Below are 16,889 nucleotides of genomic sequence, written 5' to 3'. Positions count from 1 at the left end.
GTATGCGGGCCTTCATAAACCATCTTCTGATTGAATTTTGTCTTTAATGGCACTTAAATATCAGCAGATAGTCTAATCTTTGCTTTTAATAATAATAATGGATTGCATTTATATAGCGCTTTTCAAGACCCTCAAAGCACTTTACAATTCTGCTATTCATTCACTCTCACATTCACACACTGGTGGAGGCAGCTACAGTTGTAGCCACAGCTGCCCTGTGATAAAACTTGGCATATTTGCTCGACTCAGCATTTAAGTTGAATAGAAATAGTATTTTCTTAATGTTTGGATTAAAACTTGATGGAATGACCCCACTGTTTTTGTTTTGTCTTGTAAAAATGCAAAAGTTCTAAGTTCAGCTGAGAGAAGTACCGGGCTTTGACAGTATAACTTTGTAAGAGTGAGTCAATATAGAATCCAAATGAAAAATCTCATAGGCCTAGCTGTACATCTGTAAGCCACTTGGCAACCCGCCATCGGAAAAGCTCCTCCTGTAATGCTACAGCTCTGTTGTCACTGCTACTCTGTTCATCATAGTCAATTTGTTAATGGTTTTTTGCCTCCAGGTTTCCACAGTTTCATATCCTTGCCTTATGCTTTTTACAAATTTGTGCCAGACAGTGAATTGAAATTACATTGTGTGAGTGAAGCACAAAAAAGAAATGTGCTAAAAAACCAACTAAAAATAGATGGACAACAGATCCTCTGTTTTAACATAAACCTTATAACTTTATACTAGTTTACTGTATACATCATATTGTGGAACTGAAATATGCTTTTCTGATTAGCTGTTGATGTCAGCACGCTGTGCTCTGGGCTGAAATGGCAGAAGTGGAGAACTACTGTGGCACTGAACCAGACAGTTTCTACCCTGGCCTCTGCATGTGCTGGGTTTGTGCTTTGTCCCAAGAAATGGCAAATAGCACAGCTGAGGTTGAAGCGTGTGCCTGATTTATTTATAGGCTTTTTAAACAAAGATGAATGAATTGGCACAGAACTGCTAGCATTGTAAAACTGCGTTTTAGAAAAACACACTTTCATTGACAAGGAAAGATAAATCAGGTTTTGTCCATTGGAAGGCAGTGGAAGTTTGTCTTAAATGTGACTCTCAGTATAAACAAATAAAACAGTAAAAAAAATTCTGAGAAAAGTCAGAATTATGACTTTAATCTCAGAATAATGACTTTTTCCTCAGAATTATTTTTTCTCAGAATTCTGAGAAAAAATAAGCTGTAGAAAAACTTGATGCTTTTCTACAGCTTATAACTACTCTGTTTACAGTCTTTGCTGGTTTTATTGGTGCACCATGTTGAAAATGGATACAAATAAACAGACAGTTTGTACTTAGCCAGTGTTACCATACCATGCATCTGCAACCCAGTGTAGAAACTGTGTGGTCAGTGCAGCTTATACTTCTCCACTGCTGCCATTTGAGCCCAGAGCTCAGTTGGCACTCTCCGCCCCTCATTTGTCTCAGAGAAGGTGACAGATAAGTAGCCAGACACCCTCTCCCCACAGCCCTGCCTTTGCCACATCTTTTTAGAGAACCACCAAAGGAACTGGTCAAACAAGAATCCTCCCTCTCTTATCTTTACATCCAGATTCAGCACCATAACTAAGACAGCAGCCACTGAGGGAGGTGTGGGTGGTGGGGTTTTTTGGGGGATGTTTGGAGGGGGTTGTTTTCACAGTGCTAACAAGCTCCTCGTGGAGAAAGAGCGGTGTGAGGACAGCAGGTATAGGGAATGCAAATACAAACGGGTATAGAGAGTTGATGGGAGGCTGAATGGATGAGGAGAGAGACATGCTTAAAAAAATGGAGAAAACGATGCCAGTGCAAACATTTTGAAAAGATTCAGGGAAGGAGCTGGAGAAATGTTAGAAAGGAGTGTAAGAAAAATGACAAAATCTGCAACAAAAAAACCCAACAAAAAAAAATCGTCTTAAAAATACATAAGTCTAAGGTGAGGTTGGCGATATAAATAATGCAAGAAGGGATTTGGCTCCAAAGCTTTTTGGGCAGTGTGGCTAAAGTGCACACAGTTGGGGTGACAAGCCACTCCTCCACCCCATTCCCTTTTACATTTGTTAAGCGGCTTATAGAAAGGCAGGAAATCTGCTAACACAACGATTCATTGTTTCTTCTTTATCTTCATATCACCATGATTCACCTGCTGCAGTAATCAAAGCATCACACTGCGACATGTTTAATCAGGATGCTCTATCAGAGGATCCGCGGGGCACTGGGAACTGCAACTAAATGTACTTTACTTTCTTAGTGGAACATTCATATCAGACGGTGAAATATGCCCTGAACATCAGCCACAGGTCAAATGTTTCTGGGTTTTTTCATAACGTTCACAGTAAGCACACTGCACTTTATTGCTGTTGTGTAACCTAATGGAGACCGTATTTTATAAAATCAGCATCGTGTTGAATTCAGTAAGACTAATGCGGTGAAAGTGTTTTGTTGAGATCACAGACGACTAAGACAGAGTTGTTTTCCCTGGACTGTGGAAAGGTGTAACCAGTTTAGTGTACAACACATCAAAGCTACTTCAAGGTTTGACATCTTGTACATACCTTTTTTGTAATGAGTTATCTATTCTGCCCATTTTCACCCAGAGAAATGCCCTCACTGGATATTTTGTCTTTTTCAGACCACTCTCTGTAAACCTTTGAAATGGTTAAATATATGAATCCCATACAGGACAACAAAGACATAGATTTAGTGTCTGCTTTCCAGAATATCAATAAGAAGTTTTTCAGAATTATAGCTATTATTTGATTAACAAAAATAAAAGCTGGTCAACACTTAAGTTTAATGGTTCTCAGTTCTAGAATATGTGAACGCTGATTCTAGGGGAACGATGTCACAGAATTTTTTTAACATTGATGGAAACACGCTGTGTCCTGGCATTACACACTGAAGGCCAGTTTGGCTCTGTCTGATTCAGCTCAGTAGGTGACATTGATTGAATGCTCATTGGTAATCACATTCATTGCCTAGCAGTGTCAGGGAAGAAGAAAACCTGATTAGCTTTTACAAGTTGATAAAAGTAAAGGCAAGCAGCCTAATGAGTCACAGTCAGGAACTGAGTTCCAGCCATCAATCCATCCTGATGCTTAACTGGGTCTGGATCGCAGGGAAGCAGTCTAAGCGGGAGCATCCTTAGTCCCTCTGCCTAACCGGTCCTCCAAGAGGGACACAAGCTGCCCAAGAAAGAAGGAAAAAGAGCGTTATCTGTCCAGCATGTGCTCTGTGTGTCCCGGAGCCACTTCTGGTAGAGAGCGATCCAGGACAGTCACCTAGAGGCTTTCTAGTCTGATGTCCAAACATTATTTTGGTCACTACCCAGATGAGGGCAGAAATGTGAAAAGCAAAAAGGTAGTGCACTACAGATCAAATACAAGGCTAATACCACAAAATACCACAAAAGGAAATGCTTTCTTCTACTTTTTCACAGTTTTTAAATCTCAGATAAACATATCTCCAGACCCGGGCAATAAAACTCATATCCAGCAGTATCTCACAGAGTCAGATACCACTGGATATATACCAGCCCTTCAAATTCAGGGTAGCAGTTGCCTCAGTGGCAGAAAAAAAGATATCTGCAAAGCTCATTCAAATAGTGCTGACCAACCAAGCTAACACGCTTGAGTGAAAGGATTTCAGATATCGCAGCATGTGTTCACATTGTTGTAGGCTGGTAGCTTTAGGAGGCTCATCTGACAAGACCTCCTTCTGTACGTCTATGAGTGGATTGTGGGCACACTGCTGGTTCAGTCCTTTCTTTGTCTGCATTGCCTGTGTGTATTTCTGCCTCAAACAAATAATAAAAAAAAATGCAACAAGCAAACTAAAAACAGATTCAAGTGTACCTGAGCTCTGCAGAAGGCGATGGATTTGTTGATGCTGTCATAAAAGAGAGCGGGAAACACCCATAACCACCAAGCCAAACTTTTCAGAGAGCTTTACAAGCAATTTTGAACTGATGTCCTCGCATTACTTGATACGCAGCTGTACATTGTGTTTTTCTATCTTGGGAGAGGATAACATGCATGAGAAAGTGTGTTTTCAGACCCCAGGCCTTTGTTCTTTTTTCGCTGACTCTTGTTTGGCTTCCCTTTCCATCTCATTAGTTGAGTTCACAGTGCTTTCCAGTGCCAGTGAGAGGATGATGATTATGCTTAGAGGAACTTTGGCTCTTCCAAGTCATGTGGGCGCTCATCTCCAGTCACTTGTAGAGCGATAACTGCATAATTCATGTCTGGATTGTCTCACGTGCACTCTGTGAACAGCTCGGTATGAACCGGAAGCAGAATTTTATAGTTAGAAATGTGCCACAGGATGCAAAGTTAATAAGAAGCATGCAACCTGAAGAGATTCATTACTTCAATTTACCCTGGTACTTATTGTGTCATATTTCCTATTTCTTTGCTGCCTGCATCTCTCAGACCTCGTGTCCTGCTGTCATTAACATGTGGTTTTGGTGACCAAATGGAGTAAAAAAAAAATCAGTCCAAATAGAAATGAAGCCAGGATGCATTAAAGGTCTGGTCAAAATGCTAATGTGGAAGTTGATGTGCGGACAGGCCCTAAGTGTTCAATATGAGAACAAATTATTCCATCAGTAATTTGGTTTCCTCTGTAACAGCAGTCTACAACTCATTAATACTAAACAGTTTCATTTTGCACATATTCTTCAGGATTCTATTTTTATTTCCTAATGACATTTTTTGCCATTGTTGTTTTTGCAACAACCATGTTGATGCAATAACAGTATTATGGAAAAAAAGTCTCTCATTTCTTTATTCTTTCTTTGGATGATGGGAAATGGGTGCAGCTATTTACTGAAATATGTGCAACGATATATGGAAATACCGCATAGAAGGCAAAAAGAGTTTATACAATTCTAATGAGCCTAAACGTCAATATTTGGTATGACCTTCTTCATTCCTCAACACAGACTGAACTGTTTTATTAATTTACGTAGTCTTCTGGAATAGTTCTCCAGGCTTTTTGAAATACATTGAAAGTTTTCCTTCGGATGTAGATTATTCCAATCTCTGTCAAGATGATCCCACACTGCTATTGGGGTCCAGGCTCTGGGGGATGAGAGTCCATGACCGATAGTGTTTAATTTTGAGTTATTATATCCGGGTATGTTTTTACTGCACTGGCAGTATGTTTGGGATCATTGTCATGCTTAAAAACCAAAGCCTTTGCTAATCAGATACTTTCCAGATGATATTAATTGGTGGATCAAACTCTGGTAGTACTTTTATGCATTTCAATTCCATCAATTCTGATAAGATTGTCAACACTATTGGCAGAAAAACAGCCCAAACCATGACAGAGCCTCTACCGTGCTCTACAGATGTCTTTAGGCACTGTTATACCTCCCTCCTGATATCCTCTGTACATACCTGCTCCCACCGATTTTCAGTGCAGTTCTTGTGTAGTTTGGCATACCTCAGCATTTTCTGTTTCCCTTTCTTAAGAGAATAGTCACTAACAGCATTTCTGATGCAGCACCCCTAGACACCTAGCCTGTTACTAATCGCTTTGCTTTTATTGAGAATTACCGCAACACGACTTTTAAAGTCTATTAATCATGTTTTAAATAGGAAGTAATGTATTAACCAACTTATACTAAAAAGAAAAACTGGACAAAGGCTGGTGAAGGCACGACAAAGCTCTACAACACTGTTGTCATGTTGTCAGAAGTGCTTGTTAGAAAAATAACATTGAAAATAATTTAAAGAAAATTAACTCCAGTAAATCTGGTAACAAAAGAATGATACAGAATGGTAGAGCTACAGTAATGGGCTACAATATTAACATTGTTTTCTCTTCTTCTCTTCTTGTTTCCATCAAGCATCAAGATGGTTCTGATGTGGACCAGTGGTGACACCTTTAAAACGGGGTACTTCCTCCTCACCCAGGCTCCGGTGCAGTTCTGGATTTGCGGCCTGCTGCAGGTCTTCGTGGACATCACCATCCTCTTCCAGGTTTACTACTACAGCCGCTACCCGCAGAAACCAGTGTCACACACAGTTTCTCACACCACCAGTGCCAAAGCCCTCTGAGAACATCGGCATAATCTCTGAGGACACTACAAAGCAGCAGCGAGGAAGGCCTTATCGAGGCACTGTGGAAATGTATAAACACACACGCACCAAAGCATCTTGAGATGATGTAGGCTGCTGCTCCCCCTCACCTCCTAGTATAAATGAAGACTCCAACGCACTCATAAATAAGGCAAAGATACACAGACACCAGGTGGTGGCAATGTCTCCAGTGATACCCGAAGGACACTTGTTACACACAACGTCAGCCTGTTTTATTTATTGTCCTCTTGACTTATCAAAGCGGCCCAATGCATGCTAATAGGAATGCAAACGTCTCTGAGAATACACCTTGAGTCATCCTGTGCATGTGGAGAATATTATGCACACACAGCACATGAACATCCAGCGTATGCAAACTGCAGATGCACGCACTGAAATCAGTGCTCAAGGAAAAGTGGACCAGCTTGTGTCGTCCTCAAGATGAATGTTGCTTGGAACTTCTGCCTTAAAGCACCCACATTTTCAACATGGATTGCTGCATTGCCAGTAATGTGTTACAAATCAATCAAAACAAAAAAAAAGAAATGTTAATATACAGCATTGCTGAATGTACATTTGTTGTTGTTTTTTCCCAACACAGTGGAGGAATGCCAGTCAGTCTCCTGCTTGTTGGGCGACATATGCTGTCATACTCAATCTTGCACGACAAAAATACAGAAAAGCAAAGTCACCAAATGAAGAAAACTCCTCACGTTTGGTCATGAATGTGAGTGGCCTTGAGACTAGCAAAAAGTTGAGCAACTTAGCCTTTGTAAGCAAATGCCAAGACTTTTATACTAAAGCCCTTGACGACATTTTATATATATTTCCATCATTTCCAAAACGTCCTAAATAAATGCTCAAAGATGTGTTAACATCATTAAACTTATCCTGCGAGCCTACAACTGCGCTTCATAAAGGTAAAGGAATAATTTAAGCTGCCAGCATGATGCAGCCAATTTTCTATGTGTGGGACTAGCAGCTGAATCATAGCTCGAGGCGCTAGTTTAGCTTCGCGTTCAGTCTGAACTCATCTTTATGATGACGACCGCATTTAAAGTCGCATCATGGGCTTAATTTAGTCATGTTTGCGGCTTCTGTTTCATTTTGAACATCATCCTACATTCATGCTATAACTGCAGGATAACAAGAAGCTGTTTTTCTGTCCTGAATTGGATCATGTTTTATTCTAAGGCCTCGTGACAGCTTTGCATTCACCACAATAGACTAGATTTTCTGTTTCTGTTGTGTTGCAAGCAAGTCTCGCCAACTGACGGCCAGAAGCTGAGCGCTCTAAAGCTTTTTCAAATTATATTATTTTTACATTTGCTTGCAGCTTGATGCCAATATTTCACTGAGACTTGTGTGACAAAAAACAAACAAGAGCACTCAGAAAGCGCAGCTCCCTCCGAAGAGCAAGGGCTAAAATGTTTTTATTACAATATGCTGACGTCAGCCTGTTACGGCATTGTTGTGAGGTGTTATAGTGAAAGAAATATGTGCGTTATACAGCTTTCTCCATGTCTTTTTATGTGATAAAGTATGATATGGTTTCAAGAAACTGGAATCTGGAGCGGGCACATCCTCTTACAGCACCACGTTCAAATTCATCAAGCTCTTTAGACCGATCCATTCTTTTACAAACATGTGTAAAAGCACACGGCGTGGATAGGTGTTTGATTTTATACACCTGTGGTAATGGCACTGAACACACTCGAATTCAAACGTTACTTTTGTCCATATCGTCTATCTTGCTGTGGCATTGAGATCCATCGATCTGCGCTATACTGTGATTGTATAAAAAAGACAAACTTTGTTGAGTTTGATGATGACCACTATCAGGAGGCTGCTGCTAGAAATGCTCTGCTGCTGCTTGGTTCCTTCCTGAAATCAGAATCATGGATGCCCTAAAGTGGCTCGTGATGCTGTGCCACTCCTAATTGTACAATCATAATCCATAACATATCTAAAAACTGAGCTACATCAATCCCACATAGCAAAATTGGTATGGCCCAGATCTGGCCCACACAATGGGCTTACACATGGCCCACATACCGCAGAGAATGACGGCCCTTTGGTTTGCCAGAGGTGGCACACATGGGCCAGCACAAGGCCAGTTGCAGACACACTGGTGGTCCTGTGCCAAAGGGCCGTCATTCTTTGCGCTATGTTGGCCATGTGTAAGTTGTGTGCAGCCACAGGCCAGTTGCAGACACACTGTCAAGCCATGTAATAACAACATGTGCTGGAACATGGTAGCATGAAAAGAAATATGACAAAACTCTGTTCATACAGTGAATGGACTAATTCTGATATAGAGCTTTTCTACTTTCCCGGATTACTCATAGTGCTCTATACAACATGACGCATTCACTCTGCCATGACACCAGTTAGTCAGAAGTGCCAGCTTGATGCCGGATCCAGGGAAGACCTGTTTTCTATGAGCCTGGGCCACATACACCAAACCACAATCGGGCCAGATGTGGCATGCCATCACATAAATAGTGCCATCTACACCAGGCCTGGCCCATACCACTTACTATGCCAGAAGTCAGCCAGCAGTGCCGGCTTGACACCAGATCTGGCCCAGAGCAGTGCCGGCTTGACACCAGATCTGACCCAGACCTGTCTGCTATGTGGGATGATTTTAAGCCATTCTGAAATAAACCAACAATGACATAGAGCTTCATAGAGCCCCATTCATTCTAAATTATTTCACAAGTAGTCCCTATGAAACCAGAGCTCCCATGAATGGGAGTTCTCAGTGTTATTAGAATTTTTTCTTTTTTAAATGTTCGGGATTGACCAGTAAGTGTAAGTGCACAAACATCATTTCGCTCCTTACAGCAATAATAACGTTAAATACATTTTATGAAAAGGTTTTTATGCAGGACCAAGTCGATATGTTCTGTGAGCGATGTTGTTCACAAAGCCCAAGCTGTAATAAACTGGAATTATGCCTTAAAGAGATGAACTTCACAGACTCACAGTTCAGAATTTGCTCAGCTAAGATCGTACCTCTTCCTCATATTGGCTGCAGAAAGCACTGACTGGCCAGTTTATCATTTATGACAAATCCAATAACATCCTTTAATATCCCCCCTGCTCATGACCCCACATCATTGTGAGGTCCTCTGTGAGGGCAGGTTCTACTCATCGTTTTGTCATATGAAATTCATTTCCTGTTAAACGCAGAGGCAGCCATATGATTTTTTTTCTTTGTGTTACTGTTGTTGTTTTGTCATTTCTCTCTGAGGAGGAATGCCAGACCATAAGGTGCACGACTGTCAGCCCTTCAGTGACCTGTGTACCACAGCAGACCTGTCCTCGTCTTCAAAAAGAACAAAACTGCAACAAAAATAAATCTTTGTGTTCTGCCGAGAAACGACTATTCTCTGCTTCTTCTTTTTATAAACACGTTGGGTGAGAATCGGGTACTGAGGGATCGGTGGGGGTATTTTTTTATGTTTACATCTTTTTAGCTTACGTATTTATTTTGTCCTTTTTTATATTAACTCTTCAGGTGCCAGTGTAAGATTGCCTGTTCTCTGTCCCGACAGTGCTGAGCCCGAGTGTGTTGTGTGAGTTAATGTGAGATACCTGACAGGGTCCTGTTGTGCGAAACAAGATTAAACTGACCTCGGAGTTCCACTTCTGTGACTGTTTCACTGCACGTGATGATTTATCTTTGTTTGCTCCGTGTTTTGTATCTTTTTGCTCATTTGTCATGTGAACGTGTTTTCATGTTTTTGTTTGTTACTATACCAAAAATATCATTCTGTAAGTATGTTTATTATGTGTTTTTGTTTTTTTTACCCTAGTACAGCGATTTATGTCTCTATTTTTTTTATCCATTTTCCTTTTAAACTGGCCACACACCTGTAGTTCCTGAGGCTGTTTAAACCCACCCAGTATTGTCAAGCATTTAATGTGGCATTGTCCCCCAATAAAAAGGACTCAGACAAACTCTTGCGCCATGTCTTTACTTATTGTTTTTTTTTTCCTTTTGATGGAGATGTTTTTGGGACTTGTGACGACATCCGTCGTTGCTCTGATCAACAGTGTTGCTCTGGCAGGCATCAGTTGTCAAAGGAGGTGTAAGCCCACCAGCCGTGGTCCTTATTTGGGCTTTGGGCACATGCCATCTGAAGCAATAATAAAAACATAAATCGTAATGTGCTTGGCTTTCCACATGGAGCTCTCTGCAGGCACAGAGAGGAGGCACAACAAAGATAAGAGTCACCAAACAAAAAAGGATCAAAAAGATGGATTTGAAAAAATGTTTTCTAATCCAGATTCACATTCAAAATGTGTTCCTATTTATGCCTTTCACTGCACCACATATGTCTCTCATAGATTAGGCCTGATTCATGCACACACACATATGTATTGTATATATAAACTGAAATGACACATGGACCATAACTGACAGAAATGTGTTTGAAACTTATCTAATTTAAACTCAAAGGTCAGGACCTCATACACACAGGCCTGGAAATAAAATTCTTTGTTTTCAGTGCCTCTGGAATTTGAGTGAATGTGAGAGAAAGAGGCTTCCCTTTGTGATAAATACTGAAAACATACGAGGCACTCACTTTTGAAACTCCTCTAGGGCCTTGTGTTGTGAACGTTGTCGCATCAAACCTCTTCACAAGTGCACCGCTGCGTCAAACCGCCACAGACAGGTGGCTTCTTACCAGGGTACTCCTCTAAGATTCAGTTTATCTGCATGGAATGAATATATTTTAAATAAAGTGACTGCGCTGCTTCACAGAGAGCCACTCAAGAGCTTTTTGAATGTGAGTGGTGGTGTTCACAAGCAGCATGGCTATTGTTCAGTGCTGGAGATAACAATTGGCCCAGGTATTAGAATGCCTATAGAGCAGTAATAGGATATAAAGTGGGCCAATTATGGTTTCCTATACTGTTACAGTGGTAGATACTCATTTCAAACAAAATGACAAATAATGAGGTTTGCCTACTGACAAGTTGTCCATATTAGCTGCAATCTCAACTGTCAGACTGCTTTAAAGGCACTGTTTCCAACCTTTTCTGTTCTATTAGACTATTAGCTATAGATTATAGTTTTTATAGATCTAAAATATGGATTGGACATCACTGTGACATCACCCATTAGTTTTGAAGCTTCTACTTTAGTGTTTTGACCACAGTCATGTCAAATTTTTTTGGACTGATGAAAGGTGGAATGCTAATTTATCAGTTAATGTTAGCTAGCTTGTTAGCAAGCTGTATTCTTGAACGGTATCAGTGCAGCACACAGAAAGCACCAGGCTAATAAAACATGAGAATTTTACTCACTAAAACTGAAGCCCAAATTTCTGGGATGGTCAGTTAACAAGACAATCGGTGATGTAGTAGCTCGTCCGCAATCGCTCTCAATTCACAGGTTATTACAACCAACTGGTTAAACTACAGGAATGTTTATGAGACATAAACCCCTGATTGACCTCTAATTTCCTACTTCTAATTTCAGACAAACCTGAGGATATTATGTTAAGCTTTATAGTTTATGTCTTGCATATAAACACAACCATATCCATAATCACATACTGTGTATGCTACCATTGTATATAGTGTATTATCTTACTTATATTATATATGTATGTATTTTATTTTTATTTTTTTGTATTTTCCTTCTGATATCTGTACCTGAGCTGAGGTAACGCAAAAATTTCCCTGTCGTGGGATCAATAAAGTCTCATCTTATCTTATCTTATTACCTTGGCCTCCAGTAACACTGTGAGAAATATTGGAACCATTTTTAATGTGCATATCAAACTATGTAGGACTGCTTTCTTCAATTTACACAATATCTCTAAAAGTATAGACATCCTGTTTCAGAATGATCCCATAAAACTAGTGCATTTATAACGTCTTGCTGGACTACTGTAATTTATTATTATCAGGCTGTCCCAAAATTCCCTAAAAAGCCTTCAGCTGATCCAGAATCTTACAGTGAGTACAGACAGGGACAAGAAAGAGTATATTTTGCACATATTGGCTCCTCTTTGCTGGCCACCTGTTAAATCCAGAAACAACTTTAAAATCATTGTCCTAAATTAAAAAATCTTAAAGAGCTCATAGTACTGTATCACCCCAATAGAGGACTTTGCACCTCACACCACAGGCTTACTTGTGGTTCCTAGAGTATTTAAAAGTAAAATGGGAGGCAGAGCCTTCAGCCCTCACAAGAGGCCCCTCCAGCGCTGGGTGGGGGGGCCTTTTGTAAATTTTTGCCCCTGCCCCAACAGATTCTAGAATCACCAACTGGCTGCACTGTAAGACGAATAAATCCATTGAAAATGATGAACATGACCTCGCCATTGACCGTGAGCACACTATGAGTGACGACCCATTGGGTGATTATTGTGTGCAACTTTGATTAGAGCGATCCTTGAGACGTGTTGACTTTTGACCAGGATATTTCCTTCAACGCACATATTAAACAAATATGCAAGATTGCTTTCTTCCATTTGCGCAACATCTCTAAAGTTAGAAATATCCTGTCTCAGAGTGACGCTGAAAAACTAGTTCATGCATTTATTACTTCCAGGCTGGACTACTGTAATTCATTATTATCAGGATGTCCAAAAAACTCACTGAAAAGCCTTCAGCTAATCCAAAATGCTGCAGCAAGAGTCCTGACAGGGACTAGAAAGAGAGAGCATATTTCTCCTGTTTTGGCTTCCCTTCATTGGCTTCCTGTTAAAATGAATTCAAAATCCTGCTCCTCACATACAAGGTCTTAAATAATCAGGCCCCATCTTATCTTAATGACCTTGTAGTACCATATCACCCTATTAGAGCACTTCCCTCTCGCTCTGCAGGCCTACTTGTTGTTCCTAGAGTATTTAAAAGTAGAATGGGAGGGAGAGCCTTCAGTTTTCAGGCCCCTCTTCTGTGGAACCAGCTTCCAGTTTGGATTCGGGAGACAGACACTATCTCTACTTTTAAGATTAGGCTTAAAACTTTCCTTTTTGCTAAAGCATATAGTTAGGGCTGGACCAGGTGACCCTGAATCCTCCCTTAGTTATGCTGCAATAGACGTAGGCTGCCGGGGGATTCCCATGATGCATTGAGTTTTTCCTTTCCAGTCACCTTTCTCACTCACTATGTATTAACAGACCTCTCTGCACTGAATCATATCTGTTATTAACCTCTGTCTCTCTTCCACAGCATTTCTTTATCCTGTCTTCCTTCTCTCACCCCAACCGGTCGCAGCAGATGGCCCCACCCCTCCCTGAGCCTGGTTCTGCCAGAGGTTTCTTCCTGTTAAAAGGGAGTTTTTCCTTCCCACCGTCGCCAAAGTGCTTGCTCATAGGGGTCATATGATTGTTGGGTTTTTCTCTGTATCTATGAAGCGCCTTGAGGCGACTTTTGTTGTGATTTGGCGCTATATAAATAAAATTGAATTGAATTGAATTGAATTGAATTGAATTGAATTGAATTGAATTGATCACGTCCCTACCTCCAGTATCCAGGTCAATGAGTTATGAAAAAATTCTGGGCTAATTGCAATATATACAATATCAACCGTGTTTAGAAGCAGCTGCGGCCATCCAGCCAGGTGAGTGGCAGCCAATCAGAAGGAAGACAGACAGGAGCTGCTTGTTACTGCACTATGGCCTCACACAGTGGTCAGCGAGGTCCCATTGTGAAGCGTCAAGCTGAGTGTTTTCTGTTGCTTTCGTGGTGTTTTCAAAGCAGAGATGACATGCGAGGGGTGGATCTGAGTGAGAAACCAAGGGAGACTGCACATTCACAGGCTAATGACTTGTAAATCACACGGTAAACAGAGCAGAACAGAAGTTTATCTGCACATTTAATCCTGCCAAAATCTTAATAAAAGGAAAACAATTATAACAGTATGTAATTTTTCTACACGATATAGAAATGCTGCTGTAGTACATGAAATAAATCTGGACTCTGGGTTCAATTTGCAAGGAATAAACGTGTACAGAAAAAGTCCTGGTAGCTCGTTGTCCACACCCGTGATCATAAAACTGAAAGTTTCTAATTACACTATAGAAAATCTAGTTAAAAGTCAAAACTTTATATCTTCCTTCACATTTTTCAAAGCATTCAGGTGGGCCAGATTGGAGTCTTTCTCAGACTGAATCTGGCCCACGGGCCTTACATTTGACACCCCTGTCACAGAGCACCACGTTGGTTTTCCCAAAGACATCTAACCCTCTTTTTTGCCACAAGACTTATCCTCATACCTGGTTTGAGAGATGGAATCCAGCTGGACTGGAGCTAAAATTCCAAACAGAGTGCCTAAATCAACAATAGATGAAAACTGAATGAATTTATTATCAGTGACAGACCTGAAATGAAAACAAGAAGTCAAACCACAATCAAACCAGTCCTGATTCACGTACCTCGTGAGTATATCACATACAGCTCTGCAAGTTTGAGGAAGCACTTGTGTAATAAATTGTTTAAGCCTTTCACACGGGACTGTGTTCATTATCATTTTTATCACATTTTTGTCAGAGACTTCCTCAGGCTATGGATTTATGACTCAAAGCACAAACCCTTTTAAACTCAAACACACCATCTGCTCCTCATCAAAACTCTATTTCCATTGAAATATTATGTAGTAGTTTTAAGAGTGTTCCCTCTGTAGTATTTTCACACTTTTTAATGACATTTTTTAATCCAGTGACTGCAATCCAGGGCAAGCACGTCCTTGCAACCTGTACGGCCTTTTGCAAATACCTGAACCTAATTTGCACTTTCAAGCACGCTTGGACGCCTCCGGCTTGACAACAGTTTGGGAAAATGGTTTGCTGTTGTATCGCTTCAAAGTACCAGGCACTCGAGTGGGAGAAAATGAAGAAAATGAAGCATTGTTTGTGGAATTACATGAAATCATGTGAGGGTGTAGAAATTATTTACAATAGCTGTTACTGCTTTTTGAATGAAGCTTTCCCGGGATCTGTTGTTTAACTGCCTGAAGGTGGATGTTTAATACTTGTCAGAGTTAGTCAGCCTCTTTGAAGAGAAGAAAACTAGAATTTCTTTTGGGGAGTGCTTGCTCTCTAACAAACTTCATGTACTTATAAATACAGGTATCACTGGTGATACATTTTGTCACTTCTTCTCTTGAAAAAACACCAATCTTTGGTTCATAATCAGAGGCCTGTATTATCAGCCTCACATAATTTCAGGTTCAACTCTGGGTGGTCAGTTGTGAGAAAGGTGGCTAAAAACTTAATAGCTATAACCTCTTACTGGGATCCACTGCCATGGCAACTTCTGCTTCACACCTTGCATGCATCGGTTAACAGATTAATGTCGCCTACTAACCAATCATTTTTGTGGGAAAGAAGCATCGCCATTTGTAAAAGACGTCGTCTTCAAGTCTCACATAGAAAAGCACAGATCGGCACATAGTACAGTTGCACAAATAAAAATATTTTTACTTTATTATGTTTGTGTGATGTTCATTGGTGGATTAATTTATAATATTTAATACATTTAAAGAAATTAAATTGAGTTGTTGTCAAACAGCTAACAGATCATCTGCAGAGGAATGGTTTATTTGAAGAGTTTCAGTCAGGTTTCAGAGCTCATCACAGCACAGAAACAGCTTTATTGAAGGTTACAAATGATCTTCTTATGGCCTCTGACAGTGGACTCATCTCTGTGCTTGTCCTGCTAGACCTTAGTGCAGCATTCGATACTGTCGACCATAATATCCTATTAGAGCGATTAGAACATGCTGTAGGTATTACAGGTACTGCACTGCAGTGGTTTGTATCATATCTATCTAATAGACTCCAGTTTGTGCATGTAAATGGAGAGTCCTCTTCACACACTGAGGTTAATTATGGAGTTCCACAGGGTTCAGTGCTAGGACCAATTCTGTTTACATTATACATGCTTCCCTTAGGCAACATCATTAGAAGACATAGCATACATTTTCACTGCTATGCTGATGACACCCAGCTCTATCTGTCCATGAAGCCAGATAACACACACCAATTAGTTAAACTGCAGGAATGTCTTAAAGACATAAAGACCTGGATGGCCGCTAACTTTCTGCTTCTTAATTCAGATAAAACTGAGGTTATTGTACTCGGCCCTGAAAATCTTAGAAATATGGTATCTCACCAGATTCTTACTCTGGATGGCATTACCTTGGCCTCCAGTAACACTGTGAGGAACCTTGGAGTCATTTTTGACCAGGACATGTCCTTCAACGCACATATTAAACAAATATGTAAGACTGCTTTCTTCCATTTGCGCAACATCTCTAAAATTAGAAATATCCTGTCTCAGAGTGACGCTGAAAAACTAGTTCATGCATTTATTACTTCCAGGCTGGACTACTGTAATTCATTATTATCAGGATGTCCAAAAAACTCACTGAAAAGCCTTCAGCTAATCCAAAATGCTGCAGCAAGAGTCCTGACAGGGACTAGAAAGAGAGAGCATATTTCTCCTGTTTTGGCTTCCCTTCATTGGCTTCCTGTTAAATCCAGAATTGAATTCAAAATCCTGCTCCTCACATACAAGGTCTTAAATAATCAGGCCCCATCTTATCTTAATGACCTTGTAGTACCATATCACCCTATTAGAGCACTTCGCTCTCACTCTGCAGGCCTACTTGTTGTTCCTAGAGTATTTAAAAGTAGAATGGGAGGGAGAGCCTTCAGTTTTCAGGCCCCTCTTCTGTGGAACCAGCTTCCAGTTTGGATTCGGGAGACAGACACTATCTCTACTTTTAAGCTTAGGCTTAAAACTTT

The 16,889-nt window shown here is 40.5% G+C and overlaps 1 protein-coding gene and 1 long non-coding RNA gene across 3 annotated transcripts in view; one reads left to right on the top strand and one right to left on the bottom strand.

The window, feature by feature from the left end:
• slc66a2 (solute carrier family 66 member 2) overlaps positions 1-10,279 on the top strand; it is a 36,653-nt gene extending 26,374 nt beyond the window's left edge. Inside the window, exon 5 of one of the 2 annotated variants that reach the window (XM_086280049.1) lies at positions 5,883-10,279. In XM_086280049.1, the coding sequence (XP_086136175.1) occupies positions 5,883-6,093 (211 nt within the window). In that variant the 3' untranslated portion in view covers positions 6,094-10,279. The remainder of the gene's footprint in view (positions 1-5,882) is intronic. The other variant, XM_086280050.1, reaches the window with a different exon arrangement.
• On the bottom strand, positions 10,126-11,545 carry LOC147304469 (uncharacterized). The gene is made up of 3 exons (XR_015126827.1): positions 11,434-11,545; positions 10,710-10,839; positions 10,126-10,259 (listed from the first exon to the last, which is right to left on the bottom strand). It is a non-coding gene; the product is annotated as an uncharacterized LOC147304469 (long non-coding RNA).
• Between the last annotated feature and the right edge of the window lie 5,344 nt (positions 11,546-16,889).

Source organism: Aulonocara sp. 'chitande type north' Nkhata Bay, linkage group LG22 (genome assembly GCF_057382095.1).
Source record: "Aulonocara sp. 'chitande type north' Nkhata Bay isolate Kocher_YH1m ecotype deep benthic linkage group LG22, A_spYH_male_GT1.1, whole genome shotgun sequence".
Lineage (NCBI taxonomy): Eukaryota > Metazoa > Chordata > Actinopteri > Cichliformes > Cichlidae > Aulonocara > Aulonocara sp. 'chitande type north' Nkhata Bay.
This window is presented reverse-complemented; position numbering and strand designations above follow the sequence as displayed.